The sequence below is a fragment of the Drosophila albomicans genome, chromosome X (assembly GCF_009650485.2).
Source record: "Drosophila albomicans strain 15112-1751.03 chromosome X, ASM965048v2, whole genome shotgun sequence".
Lineage (NCBI taxonomy): Eukaryota > Metazoa > Arthropoda > Insecta > Diptera > Drosophilidae > Drosophila > Drosophila albomicans.
The window spans coordinates 32776452-32798314 of record NC_047627.2 but is presented as its reverse complement, the minus strand read 5'-3'; the positions used below and the strand labels follow the sequence as shown (position 1 = coordinate 32798314).

The 21863-nt window shown below is 41.5% G+C and overlaps 8 protein-coding genes across 13 annotated transcripts; 5 read left to right on the top strand and 3 right to left on the bottom strand.

The window, feature by feature from the left end:
* The first annotated feature begins 156 nt into the window (after nt 1–156).
* Nucleotides 157–1457, top strand: LOC117564466 (protein stunted). Of its 2 annotated transcripts, XM_034243268.2 has the most exons (4): nt 157–323; nt 528–658; nt 885–928; nt 1300–1457. In XM_034243268.2, the coding sequence occupies exons 1-3, from the start codon at nt 292–294 to the stop codon at nt 896–898; spliced, it is 177 nt and encodes a 58-aa protein (XP_034099159.1). In that variant the 5' UTR covers nt 157–291; the 3' UTR covers nt 899–928; nt 1300–1457. The 2 variants fall into 2 exon arrangements, with proteins under 2 accessions (XP_034099159.1, XP_034099149.1); XM_034243258.2 differs by lacking the exon at nt 885–928 and having other exon boundaries at nt 158–323.
* A 79-nt stretch (nt 1458–1536) lies between these two features.
* On the bottom strand, nt 1537–3760 carry LOC117564448 (peptidoglycan-recognition protein LE). 3 transcript variants are annotated; one of them, XM_034243236.2, is made up of 7 exons: nt 3635–3760; nt 3459–3550; nt 3099–3375; nt 2695–3018; nt 2514–2627; nt 2078–2142; nt 1537–1999 (listed from the first exon to the last, which is right to left on the bottom strand). In XM_034243236.2, the coding sequence occupies exons 3-7, from the start codon at nt 3316–3318 to the stop codon at nt 1637–1639; spliced, it is 1086 nt and encodes a 361-aa protein (XP_034099127.1). In that variant the 5' UTR covers nt 3319–3375; nt 3459–3550; nt 3635–3760; the 3' UTR covers nt 1537–1636. The 3 variants fall into 3 exon arrangements, with proteins under 3 accessions (XP_034099127.1, XP_034099136.1, XP_034099120.1); XM_034243245.2 differs by having other exon boundaries at nt 3099–3379; nt 3482–3550; XM_034243229.2 differs by having other exon boundaries at nt 3099–3550.
* Nucleotides 3761–4628: 868 nt separating this feature from the next.
* Nucleotides 4629–6970, top strand: LOC117564446 (histone-lysine N-methyltransferase SMYD3). Its single transcript, XM_034243215.2, has 5 exons — nt 4629–5035; nt 5099–5340; nt 5851–5996; nt 6065–6527; nt 6597–6970. The coding sequence occupies exons 1-5, from the start codon at nt 4890–4892 to the stop codon at nt 6968–6970; spliced, it is 1371 nt and encodes a 456-aa protein (XP_034099106.1). The 5' UTR covers nt 4629–4889.
* Nucleotides 6971–6979: 9 nt separating this feature from the next.
* Nucleotides 6980–9493, bottom strand: LOC117564444 (centromere/kinetochore protein zw10). Its single transcript, XM_034243188.2, has 3 exons — nt 8014–9493; nt 7599–7938; nt 6980–7534 (listed from the first exon to the last, which is right to left on the bottom strand). The coding sequence occupies exons 1-3, from the start codon at nt 9391–9393 to the stop codon at nt 7059–7061; spliced, it is 2196 nt and encodes a 731-aa protein (XP_034099079.2). The 5' UTR covers nt 9394–9493; the 3' UTR covers nt 6980–7058.
* An 823-nt stretch (nt 9494–10316) lies between these two features.
* LOC117577048 (torsin-like protein) lies at nt 10317–11547 on the top strand. The gene is made up of 2 exons (XM_034262184.2): nt 10317–10573; nt 10640–11547. The coding sequence occupies exons 1-2, from the start codon at nt 10381–10383 to the stop codon at nt 11470–11472; spliced, it is 1026 nt and encodes a 341-aa protein (XP_034118075.1). The 5' UTR covers nt 10317–10380; the 3' UTR covers nt 11473–11547.
* Nucleotide 11548: 1 nt separating this feature from the next.
* LOC117577065 (39S ribosomal protein L30, mitochondrial) lies at nt 11549–12353 on the bottom strand. Its single transcript, XM_034262185.2, has 2 exons — nt 12136–12353; nt 11549–12068 (listed from the first exon to the last, which is right to left on the bottom strand). The coding sequence occupies exons 1-2, from the start codon at nt 12261–12263 to the stop codon at nt 11654–11656; spliced, it is 543 nt and encodes a 180-aa protein (XP_034118076.1). The 5' UTR covers nt 12264–12353; the 3' UTR covers nt 11549–11653.
* A 556-nt stretch (nt 12354–12909) lies between these two features.
* LOC117577226 (helix-loop-helix protein 1) lies at nt 12910–15201 on the top strand. The gene is made up of 2 exons (XM_034262219.2): nt 12910–12981; nt 14467–15201. The coding sequence occupies exon 2, from the start codon at nt 14493–14495 to the stop codon at nt 15006–15008; it is 516 nt and encodes a 171-aa protein (XP_034118110.1). The 5' UTR covers nt 12910–12981; nt 14467–14492; the 3' UTR covers nt 15009–15201.
* A 921-nt stretch (nt 15202–16122) lies between these two features.
* On the top strand, nt 16123–21845 carry LOC117578136 (protein Flattop homolog). Of its 3 annotated transcripts, none has more exons than XM_052008187.1 (4): nt 16123–16273; nt 20058–20194; nt 20262–20577; nt 21771–21845. In XM_052008187.1, the coding sequence occupies exons 1-4, from the start codon at nt 16247–16249 to the stop codon at nt 21828–21830; spliced, it is 540 nt and encodes a 179-aa protein (XP_051864147.1). In that variant the 5' UTR covers nt 16123–16246; the 3' UTR covers nt 21831–21845. The 3 variants fall into 3 exon arrangements, with proteins under 3 accessions (XP_051864147.1, XP_034119240.1, XP_034119249.1); XM_034263349.2 differs by lacking the exon at nt 21771–21845 and adding an exon at nt 20664–20959; XM_034263358.2 differs by lacking the exon at nt 21771–21845 and adding an exon at nt 20664–20956 and having other exon boundaries at nt 20265–20577.
* Nucleotides 21846–21863: the final 18 nt, after the last annotated feature.

The window sequence follows — 21863 nt, the reverse complement described above, 5'->3', positions numbered from 1 at the left end:
TTTCAACATGACGGCATAGAGCTGCAATAAAAATAAATCACATACCTATTACATTATTTTTACATCAATGTTAATGTTAAGAAAATATTTCAAACATTTTACAATAAATCGATGTCACAAACGATAGAGCCTGTTTGCACGAACTAGAATACAACCCTGCACTATCGATATATCGTTGTGAGTGTGAGCATCGGCATCGTCGAACATCAGCCCAAAAAGCACCTGCACTAGGAAAGGTCCGACTATTTTTTGTTCACCGAGCGAAATAATTTGCGAAAAAAATTTGTCAAAATGACCAACGCCTGGAGAGCAGCTGGAATTACGTAAGTTAATAAGATTCACACGCATTCCGCACTGCATTTACAATATTCGCAAGCAAACAGCATTATTATGTATACCATTGCTTGCATTACGTAATTTGTTGTTTGCTAAAATTGTCACATAAAACTGCAAGTCCAAATGAAATGCATGTGAAAACACAGATATGCAGTAACTCAAATCACTGAATTGTGTGCGTCTTGTTGCAGCTACATCCAATATTCCAACATTGCGGCCCGTGTGCTGCGTGAAGCCCTGAAAACCGAATTCCGTGCGGATGCCACCAAGCGCAACGAGAGCCACGTGAAGTTCACTCCATGGGCTAACGGCAGGCCAGCACGTAAGTAATCGATCGTTGTTGTGTAATCGATAGCAGGATCAATAGCTGTAATCATAAGGATCCAGGCTGGCGGCCTCTACTTCGATCCAGCTCCATAGTGAGCCTGGTTATTACATAAATACAAATTGAAGCAAACACACGCACAGACAAGATGATGTTGTTTAGAGATTGAGATGAAACGATTTCTAATCTAAAATTATCTTGTATATCTATGTATTAATTACAGATGAAAAAGCATAACTTGCTTGTTAACTGCCGAGTGTGTCAGTTGTAAGTTATATTATAAGTTGAACTGTATTCAACGTTTGCAATTGCTGCATCCACAACACCAAATACTAATTTAGACTGAGATCCTTGCCCTCCGTTTAATGTGTTATTCTTGTTGAGCCAAGCATTTAACAATGTTTTCGATCGATTTGTCCCCCCTCAAAATTATGTGCTCCACGCATTGTAACTGATCTAATAAATAGAGCACAACTAGCTCTTTATTGTTCTAAAGTTTTCTAGACCCTTCACTTTGGAACAAGTGAAAAGGGTCTATATTGTCTTACTAACTGCAAGTTTCATAATTTGTTGTTTAGCCCCACCGTTTATGCTTAATACATTTTTCTAATAATTCTCGTATTCTCATTTATATTTAGCTCGCCAAACGGATTCTGCTTAGACGCTCCCATAAAAAACAAAAGATCAACTGGCGGCCCAAACGAAGTTTTGAATGGCAATCAGCTGAGATGTTTCCATAATTAAATTATAACGAATTACAAGCAAGAATTAAATATGAAAACACTTTAAACTCAAACGATACTTGTCGAATAATGGATTTTTTATCTCCTCGATTTTTTTTGTTTTTCTTTTTTCTTTTAAATGATAACAAAACACACAAAATTAAATACTAAAAGCCAATAGTTGTATAGTTGGTCCAGGACAATCACCAGATAATATAAGTCATGCTCTGTTGCTGCTACTGCATACAACGTTCTAGGAATCATCAGCCTGAGCGATATTATAGAAATGCGGCCATGTTTGTATCTCCTCGAACAACATGCGACCTGGACTCTCGGTGGAATTGCACTGGCAATGGCAAATCAATCGATAATCCGGATCGATGTAACCATCCTCAACACCGCGGGCAAGCAGATTGCGGCACATGTTAAGGGCATCCTGTGTGGGCAGCTCACGCATAAAACAGCCCACAAAACTAACGCCCAATGCAATCCGATTGTAGCCCAAGGTGTGAGCGCCAACCGCTTGCCAGCCGCGACCCTCGTAAATATTGCCATCGCAGCCGATAAGGAAATTATACGCAATGTCATTCCAGCCACGACTCTCGATATGAAAGCACTACAATGAAGAAAAAACCACAACAAACAAACGGCGTGATTTAGCTATGTAATTGTACCAAAGGAAGTTTATACGTACCTGAATGTCGCGTATTAGGCGCACATTGATGGCTCGCTTCTCAGAACTCTCGGTGGCAGTGTGTACTGTGAAGAAGAGAGATGGTAAAGGATTTACAAATCATTAAAATTGAATTTGTAATTAAATACTTTTCTCTACTTTCGATCGCGTAGACATGCTAAGCAACCATTCAGCATGGAGTAAATTAATTCTTTAATTTTAGCTTCTAAAGTTACGCTCGTTGTTAAGCGGGTTCAACTTTAAAGCTGTGTACAGCTTTAAGAAGTTCTGTCAGTAAATTTAATGAGTCTAGCTAGCTCTAGTCGTTAATATTAAAGTGTTCTTGGAAGCGGACATGCATATAAGCATATGCAAGACGTTTTCTTTGCTGAGCTTTACACATTTTACATTTTAGATGGTTAGACTAGACTTCGTTAAGGCGTTGAGGGTTACTCACAGATTACAACGTATTTAACAGGTAGCTGTAGCTTCGCTGGCTCCTCCATGGGCATCTGGGCCAGCCACGAATGACGCGGCACAATGGAGCACAGCTCTTTGGGAATTTTGAATTCTAAACAGATGCAAAACAATATTATAGCAATAATGGATAAATACAGAAAGTTCAGCACTACGCTTACTCTGACGCGAGATGAAGACATTCGCATTAACACGCTCCTCCGCTTCGTCCAGTTCATCAGGCACATTTGAGGAATGCTGCTCGTCGTTGTCTGGACCTGGGGAGGCGACTTTGCGACGCACTCGATGCGTATTGCGTGTGGAGCGTGGTGCGCTGTTTGTGGTCGTTTCGGCAATGATCTGTATGTTGCCATTAATGTTGGTCACGTTGCCAATGTGGACGTTGGTCGAATTGCTGATGTTCACATTGCCAACGGTCTGAATACTGTTGATCGAATTCAGCAGATCCCGCAATGTGTCCCTGATGATGGTGCCTCTGCTATCGCCTAGTAAATTGTATTTATAAATTGAAATAATTATGTTTAATATATATAAATATACACATATATATGTTTTACTGACTCACCTTCTCGTGTGCCCAGCGCAATTGTGCTGACTTCTTCGCCATCATCGTCATCGTCGTCATCTTCTTGCTCGGTATATGTGTGCTCACTATATTTGTAATCATCCAAACTGTCGACCACAGATGATTCGGCAATGGATTCCAGTTCATCGTCCTCCTCCTGTGCCTCCAACCATTCTCTTGTGCGCTCCTGCGCCGCTGACAATCTTGGCATATTGGACATATTCTCGCCTGCTTTTGCTTTGCGGCCAGAAAGCTGCGTGTTAACGATGGTTTCTTTCTGCCTTGTGGCGCGTGACGTTTATCAATATTTTAATAAGTATGTTGCAAATATCTCTACGCTATATGTATATATTAACATACGCGTGTATATACTGATTTCGTACTTATTTGATAAGTTTCGACAGTGGTCGGCAGGCAATGCGTTGATAAGATTACGGCGTCCTCTTCTTTGACTAGTTTGATGGTCAATGATATTATTATTATTCATATTATTATTATTACTATTATTAGTATAATTGGGATGATGGATTAATTACCTTGCAGCCAGGACAGTTGCTGGGATTCACATTGATCTGTGAATTACATTAAACAACACTCAAATACTCAATACTATAAATACAACACCAACACTTGACCGTTTCGTCACATAAACAAAACAAAGTGATCGCTAATTTACGCCTAGTACGCTGTCACTCGATATTTCGCAAAGCAAAAAATCACGACGCCTAATTTGTGCTTTGACGTGAAAATATAAATTTGCCTAAATTCGAATTTACCGCAATTCAAATATTACTTGTTTGGCGCCATTTGATTATTATTTAATTCAGCTACACTATCTACTAATTATCATTAATAATTAGTGATATTCTTTATATTTATAGTCATTAAATTTTATTTATTTAAAAAAGCATGCGCTGCGTACTTAATATCCAAATATCGATAGGAGTTGCACTGTTGTGACAATGCGCTTGTTCACGCTAGGTGGCGCCAATAATAACTGAGCCCAAAGCTTTTTGTTGACATGTTATTTTTTTAGCCTTTGAGCAGCGGCACTGAGCTTATCTTTGTTCGGTTGAGTAATCTCAAATTAAGTGTTAATTGCCTTTTTTTTAACAATTTACAAATTATGCTTGAATTGGAGTCAGATTTATTTTTCGTTTTTTCCAAGTTAGTTATTTACATAATTTTAATGTTTTGATTTCCAGACATGGCAGTGCGCACGGGATCTGTTGGCATTAGTTTGAAGCCAGTGGGCAAAAATACTTTTAGTTAAGCTAGCCCATTGATTTGTTTGTATGCTAATAGGCATATATATTCCACATATATATTGAAAAAAGGGGCGCGTTTTTGTAGTCAACTTATATGTAAAATGTATAAATTTGAAAATAATTGTTGAAAAGTTTTGACTCCCTTTCGCAAGCAATTTCATATATTTTGAAAAGGCAGTAGATGAGGTATATTTATTTAAGCTTGCTGGTATATTTACTTGAGCCGCATGGTATATTTTGACGGCTAAGCCGCGGTCATACTGAATACTGTAGGGTAGCGCAATGTGCGACCAATGCGAGCTGTGTTTGTTTGCTATATTTTGCTTGCGTAGATTGTGATTGTTTTTGTGTGTTTTTGTGCTAAATATAGAAATAGGTGGTGCCGCAAAAACATATGAAATTTGAATTGAGCGAATAGCAGCAACAGCAGCAGCGCAGCAGCACATATTGAAAATATGCAATGTTTTTAAGCTTATGGCAGGTGAGTGTGCCCCCAAAATTCAGTTAGCTATCAGCGCACGCAATGGAATCATCGTCATCGGCATCGACATCGACATCGTCATCGAAGACTGTTATTAAGCGCGGCACGCGAATTCTCAGCGAAAAACCCTTTGCCTATGTGCTGAAGTCGAAGTATCGCCTGGAACGTTGCGACAATTGCTTAGAGGCGTAAGTAGAGCAAGAAGATGTGCATATATGAATGGCATACATAAATAGTTATCTCACTTGCAGCGGGAAGGTGCTCAAATGCTCCAATTGCCGTTATGTCGCCTACTGCAATCGCAGTTGCCAGCAACAGGCTTGGACGCTACACAAGCACGAGTGTCCATTCCTCAAGCGCGTCCAGCCTCGGATTGTGCCCGATGCGGCGCGTATGCTCTGCCGGCTGATACTGCGCCTGGAGCACGGTGGCGATCTGGAACGCGGCTATTACACAGAGCACGGCTCACGCAAGTTTCGTGATCTGATGTCGCGTAAGTAAACTCATTCGGCTGATAAGGGGTATTCTAAGCTAATCATTGGATGGGCAACCACTTGTGGACATCACTCAAGTATCTGCTAAGCAGCTCATGTTTATTTTAGAATCAGATCACGCGTTCGCACTCGCTCGCTCAAAACGAACCAAATCGTATTGCAAGCATAATTTTAAATTTAGACATTGGAATTTAGGTGTATTGATTAATAAGCACAAACAGCCCATCATAATTTTGTTAGTTATGCAAGAAATGCAAGTGATTTGATCATTTTCACTTAACGGCCACTGTGTAATGCATTAGATGCACTTAGCGGCCACTAAAGAAAAAAAATAAAAAATGCATACATAATGAATGCAACTTATTGCATTAAAATTGTGTTTGCTACACTTTTTTAAATGAACTTTGCACTTCATCGTTACCATTTGAGGCCGTTAAGCGAGATATGGTAGTAAACTGTTTTGCTTACCTCACAGTCAACTGTATCTAGCTTGGCTTTTCTTCATGCAGACTATGCGGAGATCAAGAATGATGCCAATCGCCTGGAACACTTGGAATCATTGCATGCGGTCCTCACTGAAATGATGTGTGACAACAAGAACAGCAGCAGCAGCATTGTGCCCAATAAAACCGAACTAATGAGCATTTATGGTCGTGTAAGTGCCAAGAGCAAAATCCCTTCACTTATATACTTGTATTTACAACACTCTTTGCTCTTTGACAGCTGATTACGAATGGCTTCAATGTGCTGGACGCTGAGATGAACTCGATTGCGACAGCGATTTATTTGGGCGTATCGATCACAGATCACAGCTGCCAACCGAATGCGGTGGCCACGTTCGAAGGCAACGAGCTGCACGTGCATGCCATTGAGGATTTGCCATGCTTGGACTGGTCCAAGATCTACATTAGTTACATTGATCTGCTCAATACGCCGGCTCAGCGGCGTGCCGATCTCAAGGAGCACTATTACTTTCTGTGCGTGTGCAGCAAGTGCATTGATCCGCAGGAGATGCAACAAATGAATGCGGCCAGTTGTCCAAATCGCAATTGTGATGCCAGCGTCAATCCGGAGCTGAGTGAATGCGGCAGTTGTGGCGCCGCTGTAACGCAACAGTTGCGTCTCGACTACGAGGAGATTACAAAGCTAACACAAAGCAGTCTTGACTCAATGAAGGAGGTGGCCTGTAAGTAATTTTAAGCTAACCACATTGATTGTACATCGATTAACGCGCATGCTTTCATTGCTTTCAAAGATCTGGACATGTGCAAACTGTGCTTGGCCAAGCAGGCGGGTGTCTTGCATCCGTTGAACGTGTGGCATGTGAAGACACTGGATGCGGCTTTTGAGGCTGCCATCGATGTGGGCAAATGGTCGGATGCCTTGACATTTGGCCAGCAACTGTTGCCGGGCTTTGCAGAGTATCATGGCGCATGGAATCCGTTGTTGGGACTGCTGCACATGAAGCTGGGCAAGATTCAGTTGTTCGAGCGCCGATACAAAGAGGCTGTGCATCATTTGCAGGAGGCACAACGCATTTTGACCGTCACACATGGTCGCGATCATCGTCTGCTATTGGAGCAGCTGCGTCCCTTAATGCTGCAGGCCAAACACGAGATGAGTTGCTAAATGTCGACGTATTTTCAATTCATTTTGTATTTAAATATAATGTAAAATAAGATATTAAAACAGTAGTTCAGAGCAGTTGGAGAATGGCCTAAACAATCTGTGTGATGGCCTTGGCACGTCGATCCGTGTCCTGGAAGAGGGCGCGTATCAGATGCTTGATCTCGTTGGCTTGATAGTTGGCCGTCAGCGGACCGGCGCCATCGCACCACAGTTCGGTGAACTCCTTGAGCGAGGCGTTCATCATGAGCTTGAGCTGTTGCAGCTTTTGCCACGAGCGCACTTGGACCACCTCGTTGGGATCGTGGAATAGTAGCGGCGCCTTCTCTAGCACCACATCGATTAGATCGCTCAATTCGCTGGCCATGGTGGCGGAAATGTCGCGCAGCTTGAACACACGCTGCACCAATTCGTTGGCAAACGGATGCAACAGCTCACAGAAGCTGCTGTTGTACACTTTCTCCGGCAACACCTGTTGCCACACGTTCTTCAGCAGCTCCAGTTGCCGCAGACACTGACGCACCAGCTTCAACGGTGCCGTGCCCAGCGTGTGCGGATTGTCGAACTCTACAAAACACAATGAATTAAGGAACAGAACAAACTGTCATTCAAATCATGGATTGATGCTCACCAAAGCCGCTCATAATGTCCATGAGTATGGACTCCTGGTAGTTGATTTGTACGCGCAAATATTTGCTGCCGGTCGACTGCAGCATTTTGACAAGCGATGGAAAGGCATCGATATCCTTGCTGGCATGCTGAGCAATCCAATGGGTGAGATACATGCAATTGTTGTGAAACAATGCCGATTGCTGTGGAATGCTCTGCAACAGTTTCTTGTGCACTTTGGGCACCTCATCAATGTACGTCTCGAGCAAGAGGCCAACAACGCCACTCAACGGATTCGGCGCATCATCGACCAAATTATCCGCTGGCTGTCGCAGTGTGCGATCCATAAGCTTCACATAATCCTGTAAATGGGGGCAAATGTTACGATACATTTTCTGTATACAGTAGCTAGCTAGCTGCTAGCTATGCAACCTCACCTGTGCACTCTTGGAGATCATGCAGCGCGGAAAGAGAAACGGATCGTTGACGACGTTGACGGGCAGATTGTTGGATGCCACCAGCGTCATGTCCTGCAGATCCCGTTGAATGATCTCGCGCGCCGTGGCAAGAACACGAGCCGACAACCGATTGCGATAGTAGGTGTCAAAGAGACGGGCAAACTTAGTCAGCGCCACATCCTGCTCGGGATTGATGACACACATGTCGGCCAGAAAGTGCTCAAACTGCTGGACATCGTCGCGCAGCGTACTCTTTTGGTATTCTTCCATGCTCTCGGGCACTGCGGGTATTAAGCACTGCTCCACCAGCAGCTCCAGCATGCGATCCTTCACATGATCCCCGATTAGTGCAAACACGTGATCATGTTGGCTGCCATTGTTGAGACTGCAATTGAGGCTGGACAACGTTTGCCACAGCAGTCGCAAGTGCTGAAAGACATCGGTATAGTGTGGACGCAACAGCTGCTGCTGTGCTGACGTTGTCTCTGTTGGCTCTTTGATGGCATACGACAGCTGCAGCTCCAAATATGTGTCATCCTTGGCCTGCTCATTGTAGGCCACGGAGACGGGTTTGAGGATCAAGGGCTCGATGCATTCTTGCAGCAGAAAGGCACATAATTTGGCGGGATTGTAGCGCTCTTGGAACAGTGCTGTCACAATGTCCTGCAGCTGAGATTCATCCTTGCTGACCAGCAACGTTACGCACTTGGACGTCTGAAAAGATTTCGACTGCAGCTGCAGCAGACGATCGAAACGTTCCTGCAGCTGCTGTTGCAACAGATGCGCCTGCACATGATACTTGACCTTAATGGACTCGTAGCATTCAAGCGATTGAAAGATGCGCTCCACATCTGGAGGAATATGGTTGCTATCGTCGCTGTATATTAGATCGCGCAGTTTGCCCATCAAATCGAGCACAACAAGACAATCTTTTGTGGCCTTAGCCTCCTCCACGCACTGAAACAAATCGTCCAGCTTAAGTATGTGCTCGCTGACACGCAATCCCAGCAAGAGTTCGCGCAGATCACGACTGCTGTTCGCCAGCTCGGCGCTGGCATCGTTTAATGCCGCCAGACCATCGTTGCTCACCGAGGAATGCAGTTCGCCAATTTCGTCGCACAGCGAACTGCACTTGTCGAGGAACATGTCCGGTGTGGTGTGATTGGGCATAAATTCGGTGTAGTTATCATCAATGTGCTTGCGTACGCGTCCTTGGAAGCGTTCCGTTCGTACAACCATTTTTGCAATTGCCGATTTCACTGAATCGATGCTGACGCCCGTTGACGTTCCATTCTTGTTGTCGTGTTGTTGTTGCTCTTGGAATGCCTGCAGCAGCACTTTACTCTCCATCATGTTCATCACACAGTTGCTGCGAATTGGCAAATGGAATATTCAGTTCGGTGCAAAGAAAAATACAAATTTGCAACGACGACGCTTGTTTATATTGTTGTACGTACGTATCGATTATTATTTCTTGTTATCGAGATTAAATGTTAGCGCCATGGTAGTTCGATTGTCGCATAATTTTTATCGACTTAATCGCCATCAACTTTGTATTCGCATATGTGATTAATCACATTAATTCAAATTGACCTTGAACTTAGAATTTGGCCTGTTATTTTACTTTTTACATTTGAAAGCATGCAATTTATTGTTTTATTACCTGTATTCCATTGCAGAAAAAATGAGCAACAGTTAATTTTGAGTGTGACCGCTTTCATGTTATGCTTGCATGGTATTTTAAATAGAGCAAAAGATGCAAACATAAATATTCAAAAATATAACTTCTGTATTATTCTGCTACAATTAAAATACAGCGTGTTAAATAAATGTTGTCCCACATTTTTAATCGTTTTGCACTTTGTCGTCAATCCAGTGTTGTCATGCATTGGAAGCTGCACTTTATTTATTTAAATTTATGGGCATTGCATGCATTTATGAAAAGAGATCATTATATTTTGGTGTCTTTCATCTTAAGTTAATTATCTAATAAATTCCAATGTAATTAATAAAAATTCAATTCGTGGGAGTCACACGTTTCATTCGCTTTGAATTTACGTGTTCAGGATCATATCAGTAATCGATAAGTCGTGCAATGCAACTTGTACTTGTGTTATTTTATTAATGTTTTTGTTGAAAATGCATTCATTTAACTAGAAGTGACTATTCATTCCCACGCATAAAATGTAATTATTGCATTTTATTAAATTGCCGCTCTCTCCGCAATTGCACATTTTTATTCCATTGGCACTTTCGATAACAATTATCGGTAATCTATAATCGTGGATTGCAAATTGAACTTGGTGCCTTTGTTTTTTTTTGTTGTCCATTGAACGAAAACTAAATATGGCAAATAAGAATATATTTTGTTATTCAATATTATGCCTTATTCACCTAGCGGCAGTCAGTTGCGTGGAGCCGATAACAATTGGATTGGTGTCACTCGGAGCCGCCGGTATAGGATATCTCATGAAATCAGATATATTAAGCGGAAGCGGCGAGCGTTGCAATGAAGACAACATTTACTCTCATACATCACGTATGTAATTGATCTTGTCTATTGTGTTTGTGTTTTGTTTATACTTTATATGTTTTGCCGCAACAGACCTCGAAGCGAATCTGGACAGAAATCTATTTGGCCAGCATATGGTGCGGCAATATGTTGTGGCCGCCTTAAATGCTCATCTGCAACCAAATAATCCTTCGCGCAAGCCGCTCGTAATGAGTTTCCATGGTACTCCCGGGACGGGAAAAAGTTTTGTGGCCGATAACATTGCTCAATCACTTTACAAGCATGGTTTGAAGAGCCAATATGTGCACAAATATATGGGAAGAGCGGATTTCTCGCATCCGGCACGCATTAATGAGTACAAAGAGCGCATCAAACGTGAAGTGCGCGAAAGTATACAAAAGTGTCCACGTTCACTTTTCATTTTCGATGAGGTGGACAAGATGCCAGCGGGCGTCTTTGATACGCTCACCTCGCTTATTGATTATGCCGGCTATGCCAAAGATGCCGACTATACAAAAGCCATCTTTATATTCCTTTCAAATACGGCTGGCGTTCGCATTTCGGATCATTTGGCTGCACTGATGAAGCAGGGGAAACAACGCGAGGCCACACGACTCTCCGACTTTGAGGAGATGCTAAAGATGTCCGCCTATCACAGCGAAGGTGGCCTCAAGATGACCAATATGATTGATGCCCATGTCATTGATCATTATATACCATTTCTCGCGCTCGAAAAGGCTCACGTTGTGCAGTGTGTGAAGGCCGAGTTTGCGCGTTGGCATGCGGTGGCGGAGCCGGATAAGATTGCTGAAGTTATCAACAGTGCTGTGAGCTATGAGCCAGTGCACAGTCTGTTTGCAACATCCGGCTGCAAGACCATCGAGAAAAAGGTCGCTATAGTAGTCCATGGCCAGCGCGGAAGCTAATGAAAATGCAATTCCTAACTGCCTTTTGCATTTTTATTGTGTACATTTAGTAATAGTAATAGGCTGTTGTTGGCTGTTTTAGCATATCAATGCCTTTTACATTTTTATTTTGTACATTTTTTTTCTTGTTTTGAACATTAAATAAAAAACAATACATTAGGCTGTTGGTACTTTTAGCATATTACCAGGGATTCAGCCATTTGAGACGGGAATCCTTGCGCAGCAGTTCGGTGTCCAGGCGTTTTGGCTGCTGATCAAAGTGATCGCGTGCCTCCAGGCGCACCTCGACCGCTCCAATGTCCTTGGTCACCAGGCATTCGCCATTCTCCTTGAGTATGGTGTGCTTGATATCATGCTCTGTGGGTTCGCCGTATGGGAATGTGATGGGTGTCACTTTGATCAAGTGCTTGATCTTCCATAGTCGCGCATTATTTTCGGGTATATTCTTGACGACAGCAAAATCACCTTGTTTGCCATCCAAGCCGAGATCTTTGAGCAAACGTTTCTCCCAATACGGATTGCCTTTTACTGGCTTAATGCGTTGAACGCGAAAAAGCTTGGCGGGCTCAATGGGTGGATCCTGATGATCGGGTGTTCTGTAAGTGTAAATGGCCAAAAATATTAAAATGCCGGGCATTGTTGATTGAGGGTGCTTTCGTTTACCTGGGATAGTAAATAACATTCTCGTATTTCTTACCATCTTTATACAAGAATTTTTTGTTGTGTTTGCCATAGCTGCGCACTGCAGTTACGCTTAATTGCAGCGGTGAGAGGAGTTTCAAAGAATTCATTTTATTTCACAAATATCAATACAAAACCAATTATAAACCAGCTGTCTGGTTGTTATGAAAGCGTGCCCAACAGCGTGACCATATTTTCTTTATTCGAAATATACCACTAACACCACAATCCTAATGCGCGACTGGTATTTTTATACCAATGGGCAACTGAGTTGGGTCAGAATTGCCATTCACACATGCTGTCATCTTACAAGGGATATCGATTGTTCCGATAGTGTTGGTAAACACACAACAACATTTAACGGTTACTTTATGAATGTGTGTTGTTACATATGTAATTCATGTAAATTCAAATTTAACATACATTGAAGGCAGCCACTGCACCTAAAATAATGGATAACAAAACATTGATTTTTATAACACGTCATATTAAGTAACAAACTTTGTTTTCGCAATAATACATTTAGATCTGTGAAATATGTACGAAGTATATTGGATAAACATTTTATGTTTGCTTTTTATTTAGGGGCGTTGCTGCGACTCTCAACGCCATTTTGTAATGTCTGATTGGCTAGGGATGCTGCGCTGTCATTGGCTGCGCTTGCGACATCTTATAAGGGTGGTGAACCCTTGTTGAGGTCTCTATAAATGATGCTGCAACATCCGCACATTAACTCAGTGCGTCGGCAAAGCTTTACGTGTGCATAACATCATTGACTGTGAACTAAGAAAACGAAATTTCACAGCAAGTTCCGTGATTGCATTTCTTGTAAGTTTCACTTTTTAGATGTTTCACATTTCAAAAGGTCTATAACTTTTTTTTTTTTTTTTGTCAAGTTCTATGCCTGATTGTATTCTTGTGGGAGTAAAAAAAAAACAAACGAAATTAAAGCATATTATAAAAGTAACGCGTTCTCTTTGATTTTGGCCATTAAATGCATACGAAATCCTATGTAAACCGCAAATCGTAAAGGGTTGCACCCCTTTGGAAATCCCGCGGGCCAAAACAAATAGAAACGTGACGATTGTTCAGTTATTTGTGTAGGTGTGAAAATATGTTACGAATGAACGAACGAATAACAATAAATACAATAAGCACAATAAAAACAACCGCAAATAATAGAAAACGCAAACAGGACACACACAGGACACACGTGACCCAAAAGGCAAAGGGCTACAATTGAACACAGGGTGACAAAGGGTTGTGAGGAGTGAGGAGAAAATTGCAATCTTGTGTGCTCGACAATAAGATTGTTTTAATAAACGATTCTCGAGGGGTTCTCTTTAGTTAACAATTCTACTACTTGTGCTCCTTAAATACTTATAGAATTCTTTTCGAATTTTAGTGAAATCATATTTGTGATCTAAATGAATACAAAGCTAAATCATAAACCAAATTTGGTAATAAACATAAACTTCATTTTATTCTGAATTTTTAAAATATATATTTGGGACTATGTTAAGTTCAATCCTAAATTCTGCAATTTTTATTATCTTTTTTTTCAAAAACCTTCATATTATATAAATTGGACTTCTCTATATGAGAACCTTAGCATTGAAGAGTACTTGGGATTATCTAGATATTCTGAAGTTTGTATACCCGCTACCCATAGGGTAGAAGGGTATTATAACTTTAACCGTCTGTCCGTCTGTCCGTATGAACACCCAGATCTCAGAGACTATAAGAGATAGAGCTATACTTTTTTTTCGACAGCATTTGTTATGTTTGCACGCAGATCAAGTTCGTTTTAAATTTTTGCCACGCCCACTTCCGCCCCCGCATATCAAAAAAATCGAATAACCAGCCTAATTTTAAAGCTAGACATACGAATATTGGCATATACAATAATTACTATAGTAGTTATGATTCCTGAAAATTTGGTTGCGATCAGATAAAAAATTATTAAATAAATACTTTTGTATGTATCCTTTTGTAGTTGCTTTGGCTGACAATCTGGTATATTGTGCCATCTATGGTATATTTTGAAAGCGGTACCATATCTATATACCACATATATCATTTGGTATATTTTTAGTATTTTTGTAGTATATTTGGTATATTTTGAGAATAATACCGCAAAATATATTGCTTTTATTCAAAATGGGTAGCGGGTATCTCACAGTCGAGTACACTTGCTTGTTAGTTTTATGGTTCACATGATTATATTTGCCTGATGCAGTTATGCTTGCGCTTCTCACTCGACATCTCCTTGTCATATGTCTTATGCTTTGCATTCCTCTCGTTCCCTTGCAGCAGGTGCAGTCAACACCATCAACGCCATGGTCTATGACATGACACATTTGGCACCGGCGCCGCCGCAAAGCATCTCGCTGAGCCGCTACTACAACATGGAGCAGGACGATGAGCTGGCGGCGGCCAACAATGCGCTGGCCAACGGGCATGTGGGTCAGGATTACGCCGCGAGCACCACACTCGACATCGATCAGCGTTTTCAGGCACGCATCGCATGCGAGACGGCAGCACAGCCAGCTCCACCGCCGCCGCCAACGCCGGCGCCACGACGTCGGACCACACCGATTGCCCACCTGGATCCCTCGGAGCTGGTGGGTTTGTCCCGCGAGGAGCGGCGACGTCGCCGACGTGCCACACTCAAGTATCGGACGGCGCATGCCACAAGGGAACGCATTCGGGTGGAAGCGTTCAATGTCTCGTTTGCGGAGCTGAGGAAACTGCTGCCCACCCTGCCGCCGGATAAGAAGCTCTCGAAGATCGAGATCCTCAAGTTGGCCATCTGCTATATAGCGTATCTGAATCATGTCCTAGAGACACCCTGAGATACCGCCAACGCCTCCAGCTGTCGAAGCCAGTTGCCAGGCGCCATGTTTCTCACTCTTCCACACGATTATCAGCCAAACGAACTCAACTAATGATGAGCCATGTAAATCCACAACTATATAGTGTATAGCTCTATATGTATATCTTTAGTCTATTAATGTGTACTATATAGTAAGCTTTAGATAATATCTTTTTTTTGTTAGCATCTAATTACGTGATATCTGTTCAAAAAAAGGTACAGCAATAAATTGATTAATCATAATTATTAATCATATATAAATATATATGTATATATTGTACAAAGAAACAGTGTTTTTTTCTATATATTGAGCACAAGTGTTTTTCTACAGCATTGAAAAAGAAATTCTATTTTTCATAGCATACTTTTTTGGTCATTAAAATATTTCATCATTCTGTTCACTTGCTTATTACTTTTGTGAATATTTATTACACTTTTGATTTTGTTAAATTATTTATTAAGTGAAGAACTTCTATAACCTAATAAATACCTTATCTCCACAGGAATAGTAAATGAAAATTAAACCCAATGTCAATTCCAAGTATGAGGAGTATATTTTTGGAGTTGCTTATTAGTTTTTTTTTTTTTTTATATATAATTTTTCTATTATATTTAGTTCGGAATTCAGCTTAATACTTCTATAACAATAGTTTTTTTTTTTTTTTAAATATAATTTTTCTATTATATTTAGTTCGGAATTCAGCTTAATACTTCCATAACAATAAAGTTCATAAAGCTTTTAGATTGTTCACTTCAAAGAATTTTCAAGGAATGTTCAAAAATTGCAGTGTATCCGCTAGTCGTGCAAACAATTTCAAATCGCACTTTTATTTGCTATGCTGTGGGCAAATTTGGTACTCAGCTGGCGTTGTCAAGTTTTCCATTTGCTTTGCAGTCTGCCATCGAAGCGCCAGCTGCGCCACATAAGAGACACAGCGCCCAGCCCAATTCCCGCCCCCTTTCTCGTCCCCATCCACTCCCCATTGTCATCTCTCCCAGCTTATAGATATGCAATATGTATGTGTTTTTTTCTCATTCTTTTTTTCTCGCTGCTGGGCCACGCCCCCAACATCCCCCATCCAGCCGACAAAGCATCACAGTAGCAGTTGCTTTCATAGTGTATCGAAATTCACGAAAATAAAATTCAGATATTTTTTTTGCCTGATTTTTGGCCCAAATCAAAAATATACAAAAGTAAAATCCAAATTCAAGGACGAAATGTCGTTTAACTTTAGTGCGATGCAGGTGAGATATTGCACAGGGTTGTCACCTGTCAGCATAACTAATTGTATCCGCCATTTTGCTTAAAAATACCTTTGTATGGCACGACTATTAAATACCCTGTACTAGGCACACATTAAGTGAGGTTAGGTTATACACACAGACATACTTACATATACCCCATTGATACTGACTGGGATTGGGTTTTGGGGCCCAACACGCCCACAACAAGCAGCTTGGCAACTCCCACCGTGGCCCCAATATGTACAACGTATTCGACGTATGTATGTATGTATGTATGTGTGAATAACCATCACAATAAACAGTCAAAATTCCGACAGGACCCAGCAACCTGAATGTGTTCAGCTTGTCTCTGTCTGTCACAACAACAACAAAAAGTAAACAAAGACAGGCCACAACATGATGATTTTCAAATTCCATTTTAATGTGTATAAATAGATTTCATTTTATTATGAATTTAAGTATAAGAACTATTTAATTATTTGTATATTTCTTTACGAAAATGAAATGAAAAATGTGATAGAAATAACAAGAATGAAAGTTTTTTAGCGAACATACATACAAATAACGAATTGGCATATTTCAAAATTATTTGCCAATTTGATCAATTCAAATTTTACCACACTTGTTATTTTTAAATACAAAATGGTTGCCTACTTTTTAATTTTCATTGCACGTAATTAAAATATTATAAAAGAAATAGGATTGTGAGGATTCTATTAATTGCGCTGCTGACGCTTTTGTCGCCTGTCAATTGCTGCGTAGCAAAGCAAACAAAGCTCTTTACTTATTCCCGTTTCCGTTACAGTTACAGTTACCGCTTTTTCTCCTTCCACCGCTTCGTGCTTGTCACCTAAGTGAGCCTCCTCTTGCTATCTCAGTCTCACTAACACGCGCGCTCTCTTGTGCTCTCTCACATGCTGCATTTGGCGAATAGCGACAGTAAAGTTTATTTACTTGGCAACGCTATTCCCGCGTCCCGTTGCCCACAAGCGCCAATTGCCACGCAACTGGAACGTTTACAGTTATTTTCATATTTCTCATTTGCTTTATGCAAACGACAACGCGAATATCTAACGGAATTTCGCGCACAACAAACTTCCGCATGTGTGTGTGTGTGTGTATTGGTTGCACTGTTCTTCTTTCGTTGTGTTATTGTGAGTCGTTTTAGTTGCTGTTTTTGTAAGCCAGGTCATCGATTGTGAGCTGCTGGGGTCAAGCATCTATTTAATGGCATTTCAATTCTAATTGGAAATTGGCAGCTGTTCGCAACTGTCCGATTGGTAAACGACGCCAGAGGAGAGCAGAGAGCAGTTGCTATTGTTGTTGCTCTGCTCTGTTGCCTTGCAGTGCGTGAAATTAGCTTAAGTGCTGGACCACAACAACAACAACAACGACTACGTGAGTGTAGAGAGTGAGAGAGTGAGAGAACAGCAGCCGCGTGGAGAATTTGCGTGAGTGTGGGGAATACAAGTGTGCGTGTGTGCGTGGGATGGGGAGTAGGCAATTCAAAGGCACAAGTGCAGCAGCAATACAAATAGAAATAGAAGTACAAATACAAATACAAATACAAATACACATACCAATACCAGTAGCAACAACGGACACCAGCAGCACTGTTGCACGTGCGTTGCTAGCTTTTTGACTGTCTAATCCGTCGACGCGCGCCACACCATGTGATAAATTGCACCCCAGAGGGTTGCACATTGAAATCATCGACAACGACAAAAAAAAGGGATTGCTGTTTCTGCAATGGCGAGGGGAGTGAACAGAACAGAACAGAACAAAGCAGAACAGAGGATAAGCAACTACTATCTGGACTCATCCTTTAGACGTGGATCATTCATTGTTGCTAATTGAGTTTAAAATCAATTTGTATTTTACGAACGCGTGAACGTGTTGCCCTCGTGTGTCATCGAATCGATCAAGCTAACCTAACCTCACTTTCGCGTGGGCTCTTCTTCTTTTGTGTGTTGTGTAATTGCCGTGCAAATTTAATTACACTAGCAACGCCTTGCACGCTGCTTAACTACAGGCATCACACCACACACCACATCACATCGCACCGCACTCCTCTTTATTGTTGAGAGTTGCTTCTTCTGCTTCACACGCACTCAATCAAGCCACGCCTCCCCCGCCTCCCCTGACGACCCGTTCACAATCTTCAATCAAGTGTTGACAACTTGCCACGTGCTTGTGGGTGTCTCGGGGCGTGCCATCCAACGTATTGTATTACCAGCCACAATTTGCATTTTTCGCTTTGCTTTAATTGAAACTTACGAAAATTGCGTGGGAAGCCAAAATGTCTCCAAAATGGCGCCAAAGCGGGGAGCAGCTGCAGTTAACTCCCTCTCTCTCTCTGTCTCTCGCAATGTCCCTCTCTGTGTAGCTGCTCTGATAAATGATTGCACATGACTTTGATCCTGGTTAAGAGCAAGTCAAAGTCTCAACGTCTGCCAGCAATTCACAGTAGTTCCTGTTTCAGATACCCTGTATTCGTAACGCAGTGGGGTATGCTATACGAGGGAGAATTGAGTTAATTATAGTGGTAGTTATTTGCAAATGAATTCTTTAATTGCTTTGGTTGGTTTTGTTTTGATTGAGTATTTGAAAACATAAAATTAGGTCAATTTTATTTCATAAGTTTTGTAATTAATTCGAAATTTATTGTACTTATTTGATATATACCATTTAGAATAATTATATACTCATTATATTTTTACTTTGCTTTAACATCCTGAAACAATTTGGAAAATAAGCAAAGTTTATTTTTATAGCTCTAGATAAGTACTTTAATTAGAGCTAAGAATGGTTTTGGAATCTTCTTTCTGTTTTGTTTACTGTTCTGATAATTACAAAAATTAACAAATTCGTACGCAAAACTAAAAAATGAACGAATTTATATATTTTATCGTAAAACAGAACAAGTTTCTAAAATCAATCTTAGCTCTAAAAATAGTGCTAATCCAATGCTTTAAGAATAACCTTCACTTATTTTTAAAATTGTTTTAGTTTATGTTTTTTTTTAACTGTAAATGTGGTCGCACGTGACATTTACCAGAGAATTACCCATATATAATATTTTTGTAATTCACTCTTCCCTGTACTTCTAGGGTATTCGCTCTGGCGACTACCTTCGGGTAATATGCGTTTTTTAGGCGTTTGTCCTTTTAAAAAGGCAAACACAAACAGGGCATTAAGTGGCATTAGACAAAATGCTTTTTTACACATGTTGCAACACAGAGATTACGATTACGCCGTGTAATCGTTGCACACCCAAAACTACTTCCGAAAGTCCTTCCTTCCTCCCAGAAGAGGGGTGAGTTGCTCCATGGGGTGGGTTCTGTTCTTCACCCATTGCATTGATATGGTTGGCCTTGCCTCATTTTATTTCGGTTTTGTTTCTCGTTTTATCAATTGGTTTGCTTAGCGCCCATAAATAAAGGTTTTAGCTCCTTCCCGAATTGAAACAGGTGGCTGACTGTCCAGCTAGCTTAACCTGACTCCGAAGGCACTGTCAAACAACAACATCATCATAAATCATGGCAAATAAACGAAACAATCTTCAACTATCGCTTAGATTCAATTTTAATGTTTTTCCCTAAAGGATATTATGATTGATTTTAACTGGTTTACTTCGATAATAATTAATGCTACTTGAGGTCTTAAAAGAGAGTCGGAAGTTTCTAAGTTCATACCTCGACTCTCTTCAACTTTCTTTGAGAGCATTTCAATTAAACGATTAGAATATTATAACTGCATCCTCTTAAAACTCTTCTTCCCGCAGTACGAGCGCAGCTTTAGAGCGAAAAGCCTCAGCAACTGGGAGTACCAACGCTTCTCTCCCCCGCGTCCGCGTTCTCTGCAAAAGAACTCGACGCCTGTTTGCGACAAGAACGGACACTTGCTGCCCTCAGCGAAGCGGTGAGTAACTTACGAGTCCCACAAGGGATAACCACTCCCCCTAACAAGCTCCGCCTTTTTCTTCAAGCAGGGACGGCAACTTCTTGGGTCAGTACAGAGGGACATACCATCTGCCGCCACGTATAACGCGTAGTTTTGCCAACAAGTACAATACCTGCCTGAGTGGACAGCATAAGTACGCCAACTATCCGAGAGATTTGTGCTGTTGCCAGTACGAGCAACAGAAGCGCAAGAAACAGTGCGATTGGCGCGAGACCCTTGGAAAACCGGGTGATCCCCTGTGGCAGAAACCCGAATGCCAGAGCAAGTGTGAGGGACTGCAGCAATTGCTTGCTATTGACGATCTGCATCGTCGTTGCAAGCACGTCAAGTGTCAGCCCAAGGTAAGTGTCGACTACACCATCATCATCACACGATCCTTGCATCTTGCACTCAAACTGCACCCCGGATATAAATTGGTTCATCTCAGGGACAGGAAAAATTAGTGGCACGCATTGTTGACGCCTCGGCGAGGAATCGAAAACGTCTTCGCAAGCGTCATGTGACCGCTTTCGATTACAATCGCCGACAATCGACTGGTAATCCGGCGGAACAGAAAACCAAGTCTATCAGTAAGGATTCAACCAAACCGGACTCTGACTCAGCGGAGAGAATCACAACGAGATCAACAACTAATGCTCCACTAAAGTAAAAGTTCATATAACTGAGTAATAGTTTTGCTAATAAACGACACCTCTCGGTAGTCCAGCTGGTAAACGAAAGGGGTATTTATTTATATATTGAAAGACCCCGGAAAGTAATTAGTTATAGTCTAGGCATTTCAGGATGCCGATTATTCAATGTGAAACAACATTCCAAGGCTAGCAAAAGGTCCCTAAGATAATTAGGTTAGCTCCTATGTAAAGATCAAGCTGTCAGCTAGTTCCGCATGATAAGGTAGAGACTGGACGTCAGAAGTAGACTAAGATGCTGATTATTCAATGTTAGACAACATTCCAAGGCTAGCAAAAGGTCCCTAAGACAGTTAGGTTAGCTCCTATGTAAAGATCAAGCTGTCAGCTAGTTCCGCATGATAAGGTAGAGACTGGACGTCAGAAGTAGTCTAAGATGCTGATTATTCAATGCTAAACAACATTCCAAGGCTACCAAAAGGTCCCTAAAACACCTCTCGGTAGTCCAGCTGGTAAACGAAGAGGATATTTATTTATATATTGAAAGACCCCGGAAAGTAATTAGTTATAGTCTAGGCATTTCAGGAGAGACTGGACGTCAGAAGTAGACTAAGATGCTGATTATTCAATGTTAGACAACATTCCAAGGCTAGCAGAAGGTCCCTAAGACAGTTAGGTTAGCTCCTATGTAAAGATCAAGCTGTCCGCATGATAAGGTAGTAAATGCAACATCTTTGCACCGAGCACCGAGCACAGTTAGTGGCAACTAATCAAATGTCTCATCCCCCATCCTTACCGATCATCGATCATCTTCATGTCCATATCGAACACACTTCACACTCCACCTAGAGATCCCACTCTCTATCTCTGTGACTAAAACCGTGCCACCGTCATGTCGCAAGCAGCTGTGGCCAGCACGGGAAATTACAAGTTGCCGGACCTCAGTTACACGCCCGGTGATCTAACCGAGCCGGAATATCGCTTCGAGCAGAAACGTG

Excerpts from the sequence above, each read along its gene's own strand:
- LOC117564448 (XM_034243229.2), bottom strand. The coding sequence starts at position 3,318 with ATGTCCAATATGCCAAGATTGTCAGCGGCGCAGGAGCGCACAAGAGAA. Across the intron at positions 2,628-2,694 it reads TGTCTTCATCTCGCGTCAGA|AATTCAAAATTCCCAAAGAG; the intron begins GTAAGCGTAGTG and ends GCATCTGTTTAG. Across the intron at positions 2,143-2,513 it reads TGTTAAATACGTTGTAATCT|TACACACTGCCACCGAGAGT; the intron begins GTGAGTAACCCT and ends TCTTCTTCACAG.
- LOC117577226 (XM_034262219.2), top strand. The coding sequence starts at position 14,493 with ATGGTCTATGACATGACACATTTGGCACCGGCGCCGCCGCAAAGCATC.
- LOC117578136 (XM_034263349.2), top strand. The coding sequence starts at position 16,247 with ATGTCGTTTAACTTTAGTGCGATGCAG. Across the intron at positions 16,274-20,057 it reads TTAACTTTAGTGCGATGCAG|TACGAGCGCAGCTTTAGAGC; the intron begins GTGAGATATTGC and ends TTCTTCCCGCAG. Across the intron at positions 20,195-20,261 it reads TTGCTGCCCTCAGCGAAGCG|CAGGGACGGCAACTTCTTGG; the intron begins GTGAGTAACTTA and ends TTTTTCTTCAAG.
- LOC117577065 (XM_034262185.2), bottom strand. The coding sequence starts at position 12,263 with ATGAATTCTTTGAAACTCCTCTCACCGCTGCAATTAAGCGTAACTGCA. Across the intron at positions 12,069-12,135 it reads AATGTTATTTACTATCCCAG|AACACCCGATCATCAGGATC; the intron begins GTAAACGAAAGC and ends TTACACTTACAG.
- LOC117564466 (XM_034243258.2), top strand. The coding sequence starts at position 292 with ATGACCAACGCCTGGAGAGCAGCTGGAATTAC. Across the intron at positions 324-527 it reads TGGAGAGCAGCTGGAATTAC|CTACATCCAATATTCCAACA; the intron begins GTAAGTTAATAA and ends GTCTTGTTGCAG. Across the intron at positions 659-1,299 it reads GGCTAACGGCAGGCCAGCAC|CTCGCCAAACGGATTCTGCT; the intron begins GTAAGTAATCGA and ends ATTTATATTTAG.
- LOC117564446 (XM_034243215.2), top strand. The coding sequence starts at position 4,890 with ATGGAATCATCGTCATCGGCATCGACATCGACATCGTCATCGAAGACT. Across the intron at positions 5,341-5,850 it reads GTTTCGTGATCTGATGTCGC|ACTATGCGGAGATCAAGAAT; the intron begins GTAAGTAAACTC and ends TTCTTCATGCAG. Across the intron at positions 6,528-6,596 it reads CTCAATGAAGGAGGTGGCCT|ATCTGGACATGTGCAAACTG; the intron begins GTAAGTAATTTT and ends TTGCTTTCAAAG.
- LOC117577048 (XM_034262184.2), top strand. The coding sequence starts at position 10,381 with ATGGCAAATAAGAATATATTTTGTTATTCAATATTATGCCTTATTCAC. Across the intron at positions 10,574-10,639 it reads CATTTACTCTCATACATCAC|ACCTCGAAGCGAATCTGGAC; the intron begins GTATGTAATTGA and ends TTGCCGCAACAG.
- LOC117564444 (XM_034243188.2), bottom strand. The coding sequence starts at position 9,393 with ATGAACATGATGGAGAGTAAAGTGCTGCTGCAGGCATTCCAAGAGCAA. Across the intron at positions 7,939-8,013 it reads TGATCTCCAAGAGTGCACAG|GATTATGTGAAGCTTATGGA; the intron begins GTGAGGTTGCAT and ends CCCCATTTACAG. Across the intron at positions 7,535-7,598 it reads GGACATTATGAGCGGCTTTG|AGTTCGACAATCCGCACACG; the intron begins GTGAGCATCAAT and ends TGTGTTTTGTAG.